The sequence below is a fragment of the Propithecus coquereli genome, unplaced genomic scaffold (genome assembly GCF_000956105.1).
Source record: "Propithecus coquereli isolate 6110/MARCELLA unplaced genomic scaffold, Pcoq_1.0 Scaffold477, whole genome shotgun sequence".
Lineage (NCBI taxonomy): Eukaryota > Metazoa > Chordata > Mammalia > Primates > Indriidae > Propithecus > Propithecus coquereli.
The window spans coordinates 630216-640278 of NW_012150585.1; the positions used below are offsets into that span (position 1 = coordinate 630216).

General features: G+C 42.2%; 1 protein-coding gene across 1 annotated transcript in view; it reads right to left on the minus strand.

The window, feature by feature from the left end:
- Nucleotides 1–7151, minus strand: part of MPZL2 (myelin protein zero-like 2) — an 8942-nt gene extending 1791 nt beyond the window's left edge. Inside the window, exons 1-5 of the mRNA XM_012655446.1 lie at nucleotides 6795–7151; nucleotides 5620–5786; nucleotides 5122–5332; nucleotides 2542–2689; nucleotides 413–488 (exon numbers count right to left, since the gene is read on the minus strand). Of these exons, the coding sequence (XP_012510900.1) occupies nucleotides 425–488; nucleotides 2542–2689; nucleotides 5122–5332; nucleotides 5620–5786; nucleotides 6795–6852 (648 nt within the window). The 5' untranslated portion in view covers nucleotides 6853–7151 and the 3' untranslated portion in view covers nucleotides 413–424. The remainder of the gene's footprint in view (nucleotides 1–412; nucleotides 489–2541; nucleotides 2690–5121; nucleotides 5333–5619; nucleotides 5787–6794) is intronic.
- Nucleotides 7152–10063: the final 2912 nt, after the last annotated feature.

Here is a 10063-nt window from a genome sequence, read left to right on the forward strand (position 1 = left end):
AGGAGAAGTTGAAATCAGTTCCAGATAATACAAAAGTTCTGTCAAAATGTCAGGCATATTGATTGAGTCACTCTCTTAATGCTATGATTTGTTTAAAATAAAAAACCAAAACAAGCAGATATTAATCTTTTCACTTAAAAAAAGATTTATTTACATGTCAAACATTTATTATTATTGGTGGTGATAAATATAACCACAAAGTCACAAATAACCTTAGAATTCTCTCAGCTTTAATGGCAGTGGAATCTAGCTTCATAAGGCTAATAGAAGACTTTTATCTCCCTGACCCAGCTCCTCTAATTTCAAATAGGAAACTCTCGACCTTATAAAGTAATCTGGGAGATCCACTTTAGAGATGGACCAGACAGGTCAGGAAGCTGAAGAAAGAAATCAACCTATTTTTGCATCTTACCATCTAAAAATGTTACTCTGTGTCTTCTAAATAAACAGAGACCTTTTTTTCTTGGTTGAGACTTTCCTCCTCTTTTCTGTAACAAAGAAGCAGAAACCAAATGTCAGGTGAACAAGACAAGAAGCAAGGGAGGCAAATCCTACAGAAGCTTCAGGTAAGGTATTTTCTTCCCTGTATTTTGGGAATAATTACACGTACCTGGGAGTAGATTGAAGCTTACAGAGAGGTAAACTAGTACCATCTAACTAATAATATGCCTCCACTACATGACTCTGGCTATCTGAACTTCAGACAGTTTCAAAATGTAAAGGTTCTGATCTGGGAACTCCAAAGACTTAAAGCAGATACTTTACCATTAGTATCCTACCTCTAATTTCTACTCTTTGTTCAAAAAAAGTTCTATGTTGACCTAGAATTCATCTGCATCGATTATATTCTATTCAAACCGGAACCTCAGAGTTGGGTTTGTTTAGGCTCCTTTAAATCAATTCAATTTATTTTAGTAAATATTTACTAAGGAAAAGAAACAAGTGGTGCTGGGACAGCTAGATATCCATGTGCGAAAAAATGACTTTGGACTCCTACCTCAACCATACACAAAAGGAAGCTCAAAATGAATCAAAGACCTAAATGTAAGAAATAAAACTATAAAACTCTTAGGAAAAAAACAGGCATAAATCTTCATGACTTTGGGGATTAGACAGTGGGGTTTTTTTTTAGCTAAGACACAAACGCACTAGCAACAAAAGAAAAAATAAATTGGACTTTATCAAAATTTAAAACTTTTGTTCTTCAAAGGACATTATTAAGAACATGAAAAGACAACCCACAGAATGGGAGGAAATAATTGCAAGTTGTGTATCTGATAAGGGACTAGTATCCCTTAAAGAACTCTTACAACTCAACAATAAAAAGATAACAACCCAACTTTAAAATGCGGAAACTATCTGAATAGAAACATCTCCAAATACGATATACAAATGGCCAATAAACATGTGGAAAGGTGCTCAAGATCATTAGTCATTAGGAAAATGCAAATCAAAACCTCAGTGATATACCACTTCATATCCACTAGATGGCTACAATAAAAAAGACAGACAATGACAATTGTTGAGGATGTGGAGAAATTGCAACCCTCACACATTGCTGATGGGAGTGTAACATGGTCCAGCTGTTTTGGGAAACAGTTTGGTAGTTCCTCCAAAACTTAAGCAGAGTTACCATATGACCCAACACTCCACTCCTAGGAGAATTAAAGACATAGGTCTACACAAAAACTTGCAGATGAATGTTCATAGCAGCACTAGTCATAATAGCCAAAAAATAGAAAAAACCTAAATGCCCATCAATTTAATGCACGGACAAATAACATATGGTGTATTCATACAAGGGAATATTACGCAACCATAAAAAGGAATAAAGTGCTAATATGTGCTACAGTGAGGATGAACCTTGAAAACATTATACTAAATAAAAGAAGCTGGACATAGAAGGCCACATATTGTATGATTCCATTTAAATGAAATGTCCACAATAATGGTTAAGTAGTTGTCAGGAGCTGGTGGGAGGGGAAAATACAGAGTGATGGCTCCATATGGGGTTTCTTTTGAGGATGGGAGGTTAAAAAGGTTCTGGAATTAATGATAACTGTTGCACAACTTTTTGAATATTAAAAGGGGTGAATTTTATGGTATGTAAATTTTATCTTACTTTTGGTATGTAATTATGGTATGTAAAATTTATCTTAATTTTAAAATATATTTCATGAGAACCTACTATCAGCACAGCAGACTTTCCTAGTCACTGATTCATAGTGGCCCTGCTGGCTGCCTAGCCCAGTGGTTCTTACAAATATGTGCTTCACTTAAAAAATATTAAGGGATATTTTAGAAAAACTTTACATAAGCAGATTTTTATAAAATCAAATCCCACAAAGAAGTCCTATAATGAAATCTTTTGTAAAATTACTAATTCACACCTAATTTATCTGTCCTGTGAATTTGAATTCTTTTATATAGGATTTACTCAAAGAAAAGAACATCTGTTCAACAACTATTTAGCCCCATTGCATAATACTAAGAGTCACCATCAGAGTATTGGAAGACTTTCCCAGAACTGCCCAGCCTTACGATTTTATCTCCACCACTTTATGAGCTCTTTCAGCCCATCGCTTTTTCCGGAAATGCTGGCAGAGGACCACCACAATTACTATTATGACCATTATTGCACAGGCAGAGCCAATGGCCAGAGCCAGGAAGTAGATCTCAGAGAAGCGAACTGTAAGGAGAAAAAGATCAAGTTAGGATTCTAAAAAGAAGACTATGATGAAATCTAAAGATATAATAGGGATGTATTTCATCAGTAGACGGAATCTTACTTTGTCCTCCCTCTGTGCATAAAACACCATATTACCTTGTAAACCCTAGCAGCAGTAGGAAAACCGTACAGATACTTTACTGATTTTCAAAGTGTGGTCCTAGAAGTAGCACCAGTAACATCACTTGAAAACTTTGAAATGTAAAATCTCAGGCCCCACCCCAGACCTACTGAGTTAGAAACACTAGGGGTGGGGCCCGGCAATCTGTGTTTTAACATTTCCTCCAGGTGATTCGGAAGCAGTTTTGAAAACCACTCGGTGGGTTGAACTACCTATGGGGTAAGGTTATCGTTAACCTCATCGAACCTAGTGCCCAGCCAATTTTTCCCTGACTCCCTCTCACCACTGTCAGTCAGTTATTTATTCAGATTTATTAAGGGCCTACTACGTTCCAGGCACTGCGATAGAAATGCAAAGCCAAAAACACTATCCTCAAGGAGCTCATTCCCCCTGGGAATTTAGGCAAGTTAATGGGTAATTACAGTCTCATGGATAAATAATGAAAGAAGGAACCCAGACTAGAGTCTGTGAACCCTGACTATCCTGTCCATTAGCTTGATTTCTCGTCACTTCAGTAAGCTCTCAGAGTCAGAAAGGACATTAGAGAATGTCTACCAAGGATTCCCACCCTTGAGTCCATGAAAGAGGATGGGGAAGGAGAATTGGGGGTGGTCCACAAGCCCACAAAATCCATGTCTTATTGTGTATGTCTCCATTTTTTATGAGAAGCAGAGCTGTGTCTTTCATTCAGTTCTCAAAGAGTAATGTTCTGCATGTGGTAAGAACGATTGATTTTTTTTTTTTTTTTTTTTTGTCCAGCCTATTCATTTTGCAGAGGAAGAAACTAAAGTCCAGAAACATTACATTACTTCTTTAAAACTCAAATGACTTGTCTAGGGTCACACAGTTCTCTATTGTTAGGGCCTTGAGGAATAGTTCTAAACTGTACTAGGAATGAAAGGAGGGAATCATACCACTTTACAGGGTTATACGTTTGGGGTCGTAATATTGCGTGTTGGTTAAGAGTACACATCAGAGAGTGCAAGGTTAAAATATGAGCTTTGAGGGGCGAGGGATAAAAACTTACCCATCGGGCACAATGAACACTGTTCTGGTGACAGACACACTAAAAGCCCTGACTTAAGCATTATAAAAGGTATCCATGTAACAAAAACATTTGTACCCCCTTTATATTTTGAAATTCCAGAAAAAAAGGTGAAAGGGGTAGAACAAAATAGTTTTATTTTTAAAAAGAGCAATAAGGGAAATAGCTCTACAATGTACTAACTGTGTGATTTGGAGCAATTAACTTTTTTGAGCCTCAGTTTCCTCATGTATGCAACAGATGATGATATTCATTTCTTGAGTTCTTATTAAAAAAATAATTCAGGTAAATTGTTCCACACTGCGCCTGTACATAAACACTCAGTATATGGTAGCTATTATAATTTTCAGTACAATTCAGAGTCTGGGGAATTTTCACATGTATTATCTTATTTTGTCCTCACCATAATCCTTGCTATATTATTCTCACTTTACAGATGAGACAAATTAGGTTTATTTATAGCTGACAAATGATAACAGTGACTCACAGCTAGATCTACAACTCCTAAGTTTCCCGTACTTTGCTCTTTGTTACCTGGCGTAGTCCTCCAGGTTGTCCTTCATAGGGATGCGGACAATACGATGCACCAGTTTGCAGCACAGTTTTAAAGTCGAAGATGATCGGGTTTAAGTCCTAAGTTACTCCATTTATCAGCTACATGACTTTGGGCAAGTGACTTAATCTCTGTGAGCCTCAGTTTCCTTATTGGTAAAACGGGGGACACTAAATGCATGATAAACTGATAAGAAGTGTAAAGATTGAATGAGCCACGTGGAGCCCTGACATTTGGGAGGTCCTCAGCAAGCATTAGCTACCATTATTGGTATTTGCCTCCCAGGGTGGTGTGAGGATTAAATGAGATAGTGCATGTCAAGCACTTTGGACAGTGCCTAGCACCGAGTGGGTACTCAGCAAGCACCTTGAATAAAAAAGTGAATGAACAGACCTATTGTTAGCCTTTTATCAGAGAGTTGCTTCCTTTGCCTTTCACAATCTCAATGCCATTTTTGTAACAGATTCCGAGTCCCTGTGCTTTACTCTCTGTTTCTTTCCACAACCAAACAAAGCCTTTCTTTTTTGACCCCAGGACTTTTCAGTCTCCCTCTGAGGCTCCCAGCTCTGAAGGGCTAGTCCCTCTCTGCCCCTTTCAGCCATCACAAAAGACTGCCCTTCTCTCCTCTGCAAGCTCTCACACTTCCCCAAACCACTGTTCCCTGCATAACCTACCAGTGTGCACGACGCTGAGCCGGATCTCCCCTATCACCCCGTCAACATCGGGTGGATTCTTCACCTGGCAGGTGTATGTCCCATTGTCATCAAACTGCAGTTTCCAGAGGATGATGGAGACGTCATACCGCTCAGGGTTCCCATCCCAGACCACCCGGTCCTTAAACCGCCCACTCATGGGTTTGAAGGGATCCACGTGGTAGTAGAATACCTAGAAAGGAGAAACGGCAAAAGGTCTTATTCAGTCCCTGGGCAAGGAGGCTGAGATGGTGGGAACAGGAGAGAAATATCAGCGAGCCTAACTGTGCGTCTGCAGCTCTCTCACTTGCTTCCCCCTTGCTGGGCCTCTGAGTTCTGCCAGTCTCTATCCCTAGAATTGTTTCCCCACTTAACCCTGGGCTTGTTGCTAAGAAAAATACTGGACGAGCAAAGAGAAATGAACTGGCTTGTTATTTTCCTAACCAAGGGCCCCCTGGAAAATGACAATAATCTACTTACAAACTGCTCAGGCCCTCCATCTAGAGGACGGAAATTCCATGTCACTGTTAGAGCATCACCCACGGGGGCAAAGCTGGAGAAGGTGCATTTTAACCGAGCATCTGTCCCATTAACAGCCTCCAGCACGCGGGGAGTATAAATTTCCACAGCTGCTATGGGCCAAAGAGCTGCAATAAAGAAAAAGAAAAAGAAGGGTTAACAGGGAATGGAGTATTGTGAGAACTTTTGCTGACACTTCCAAAATAAAGATCTGAGTAGAGCATAAAGTGGAACTGAGATGCCCCAGCTCCCAAACTTACTTCACCCGGAGTCTGCATACTCCTACCCATATGCAACCTTGACCCTCCCATTCCATACGATGACTAAAAATACCACACAGCCAGCCTTCTCTTACTTTCTCTGCAGCGTGATATCCTAGCCTCATGGTACCAACTTCAAGACTGTAATAACGCACTATAAACATCAGCAAATAAAATTGAAAGCAGAAACAAACAATTCAAATGAATCATAACATTGACTAGACATTATGTATTAAGATTAAGCATTACGTGTTGTATGGAAAATGGTCTCCTAGCAGGTAAGTTTTCCAGAAAGGGTCCTTCTGTGGATTTCATACTGTTGATAGTCTTGTGCAGAAATTGAATCAATCAACTCCAGACAGCTTACTCTTGCCTGCACCCAGAACCTTTATACCACGTGGCTTTTTTTTTTTTTTTACCATGTTTACATTTAGAATGTGTGTGTTGGGACAGTTTCAAAACCACAGTGGGCCTCTCAACAATCTCAGCTTTTCCAGTACTGCTAAGAGTCCCAGGCAAGACCCACACACAGAAATACAAGTGCCAAGCCCTGCCAGCAGCGGGAGGTTGAGAGCAGCAGCGGGAGGTTGAGAGCAGCCACCAAAAAAAAAAAAAAAAATGTGTGTAACCTGAGATTAGAAAGCTCTCTCTGTGCCTGAATCACTGGCAGCCAAACACACCTAAACCTGTTTGTCCAACAGCAATTCCCCAAAAAACAACCCACCAACTTTGGTTTCAGTAAAATCCAAACTAAAACAAACTGCGACTATGGCTCAAGCTCCCAAACAAAACTTTTGCAACTTCTAAGACAATTAGCTAACTTTACAGGGTAGGAAACGCAGGAGGGAATGCTGAGAGAAGCCTGCCGGCTCTTACCTGTGAGCTGTATCCCAAGCAGAAGCAGCACCACACGAGCAGGGCTCTTGCCATACATGAGGGAAACCCAGCCCTGGCCCCAGAGACCAGACCGGGCAGAGCGAGGGCTCCAACACCCTGCCAAGGCCACTCCAGGAGGAGCGAGCGCAGCGTTTTCCCAGACAGAGGAGTCCAAGTCCCTTACCTATGCCCGTGACTCATCCTGCTCTGCCGGTGCACTTTGCTGAAATGAAAGGTGGGGCCTCAGCTCCCAAGGCCCTCCTTCGTTCCCTCCCTGCCGCCCTCTACGCTAGAGCACGTCTGCACAAAGGTCCCAAACTCTGCAGTCCTCTCTTTACTTTTCAGTTAATCTAACTGGGCTCCAGCCTCTAGATGGCCTCGGAAACAGCCAGAGGAGGTGGTGCCAGCCTGAAACGTCCCAGGCTGCTTTGGGTTTGGCCCCACACACCCGTTTTAAAAGAGGCTTTAGGCTTGCCTGGGAAGTAAATGTTGAAACCCACCTTGCAGTGATTCTTCTTCCCAAAGCACCGCCCCAGGGCCACATCAGCCTAGAACTGGATTCACTGCAACTCCCCAACAAGAATTAGAATTCCCCAGGACCCCCTGTGGGCAAAAAGTCCTCCAGCTGACACCCTCAGTTTTAGCCCCATGTTACCACAAGGATTTCCGCACCTTTCAGAGAGACCCAGCTGAAACAAACCGACCAAATCAAATCTCAGTGTTTAATGATCCTTTACCTTTGAAAGATTTAAAGAAGAATCAGGACATCATCCTGGCTCATTTACCCTACAATCCCAATGAAGTTTGCAAAGTGCTTTCCAGCTGACAATATGTTCTCCATGACAACCCTGTGAAACGTCCCCATTTTGCCAGTGAGGACACTAAGAGCCCAGGAAAGGTAAATGATTTGCCCAAGGTTACACTGCTAGGAGGTGGCAAAGCCCAAACTTTTTTTAAAAAGTCTAGTGCTCTTTCCACCAAATAACAGCTAATATGAATAATCAGACAGAGGGCTCTCAAGGAAAAGGTTTTCATAATAACTTTTTGGTGCCTGAGATTTCATCTGCCATTTTTAGGGCATCCTTCTGTCTGACAAGTCTAAAAAGCTGAGGAATTTAAGTGAAAAGGTGCCTCCTCGTTTGGAAGAAGGTGGGTCATCCTTACGGATAACTGAAGCTGCGCAGACACAGCAGTAGGAGCAGGATGAAGATTACACATGCAGTTAAGGAGTAGGCTTGGCCAAGAATTGCCCTTATCCCCAGATTAGCAGCCTAGAAACTCTCCAGTGATTCATAACATCTCCTAGCTGAACCCCGGAACAGAGAGGTTACCAGGAACGGGAGAAAGGCGCAGGCTGAGTAGAAAAAAATAAAACATAAAGAGGGAAGAAAAGAGAAAATTCTATCAAAAGTGAAGCAAAATAGAGAAGTAAAGAAAAAGAAAAACATCAGTAAAAGGATGGCGTCCACATGGAACAAAAACTAGTAGACAACCACGAAAATCCGTCCTTGGGAACTGAGAAACCTAGAAGCTGCCCCAAGGGAACGCAAGCTGTGTGTTAGCACGAACTATTGCTACGATGAGTGTTTCTGAAAACTGTGGCTCCTTTGTCAGGCCAGAGAGGAACCTAAAATCAGACTGCTGGGGGGAACCTTCCCAACGGCGGAGAGGGAGGATAAGATACAGCCTTTCTGGTATGTAGGTCAGAGGAGTTCAGCTCCAGGAGCCTGACAGACAAAGAGTTAAGGAAACTCAATCTTGGTTGGTTTTGAAGGTCGCAGGAAAATGCAGCTCCAGAGGAAGGCCAGGTAGAGGCCTGGGGTTTTGAAGTCTAGGACAAATTGCAAAATTTGGTGAGAGGTAGAGTTACCAAAGAGCTCAGGGATACAGTGAAAAGCAGCAGGAGAGGAGTGAGGGCAGGAAGAGCTGAACAAACTGCCTGTTGTCAGGAGCAGAAGGATCCCTCCGCAGGTAGCCAGACGCCCGTGAGCTGCCTGCCAGCCTCCCTCTGAGGGGCAGCCGCTGCCCAGATCCCATGCCTCAGCGCAGTTCAAGTTTCTGACTTTGTGCCCGGCAACACCCAATTCCTTCCAGTTAGCAGGAGTGGCTGCAGAGTCACCGGTTCCCCTCCCTGGGTGAGGAAGGAGACCAAGGGCAGAACTTGTTATGAAGAGAAAATGCAAAATAGAAAGGATCTTTGCCCCTGAGAATTCCCTGGATGCCGACCAGCAGGACTTTGATCAAAACCAAAGGCATCTACATGAAGGCCTACGTTATAGTTTGTGTCTAGGCCAATGAGAGGAAAGGAAGAGGAGTTCTAGAGATTAAAAAGAAATAGTTTTCAGAGACACCACTTTCTTTCTAAACTTGTCCAGAGAAAAATCCTGGTTGGCGTTAAAATTTGTGACACACCAATAGTTTTGAAAGTCCCTCCTCTGTCCCAACCCTTTACACATAGGTTGGGAAAATATTTCTAGTGGATTTCTAGACCTTGGCTAATAAGAAACTCACTGGGGGCTCGGGAGGACAGCTGTATCGACATTTGTAAAAATTGTCCTTCTCAACACCCTAGGCAAAAACGTGTTTTTTTACCACAAGATGAAATCAGCATTCTCTGAAGCAAGTAAAACAAATAATTTAGCTTTTAGGGTGGTTAGAGTAAGGCATTTGTTTACTCAAAAGTTTCTGACCATATGTCTTCCTAGGAAAAAATTTAGACATACAAAGTAGAATAAGACATTTCTGCCTGGGAGGAAATCATAGTGTAAAGAGGATGGGGAGGTGGAATGTCTTTGTAAATAAATAATTGCCATATTTGTGACTTTTTAATTCTGTCCTTAAAGATATATAGGAATTCTGGAAAGAGAGAGGAGAAACGAAGGCCTTCCTATTGGGGCAAGTGGGTGGGAATGGGGTATCCAAGGGACCAACAAGCAAGTCCTCAAACCCGGAGCACAGGGAGGAGTGGTAGGCCAGGTGAGAGGCTGAGCCCACCCGGGCAGGGCCCTCATTTGCCATCCTAAGGAGTGTGGACTTGATCCTGATGAATATACCAGTTGAAGGTGGCTAATATGTTACCCAAGAAAAGTCTCCCTAGAGTGGAATTACTGTGGTATTTCCCAGAACCATTTAAAAAAGAAGGAGGAGGAAAGCCTTGAGATATCAACCACCACTTGTTCTCCTGGCTTTCTCATGGGCCCCTGACTCAGGAGCCAGAATGAAATTACAGACCTAATACCTGTTTTCAGAGGACTCAGGGACTCCCAGCC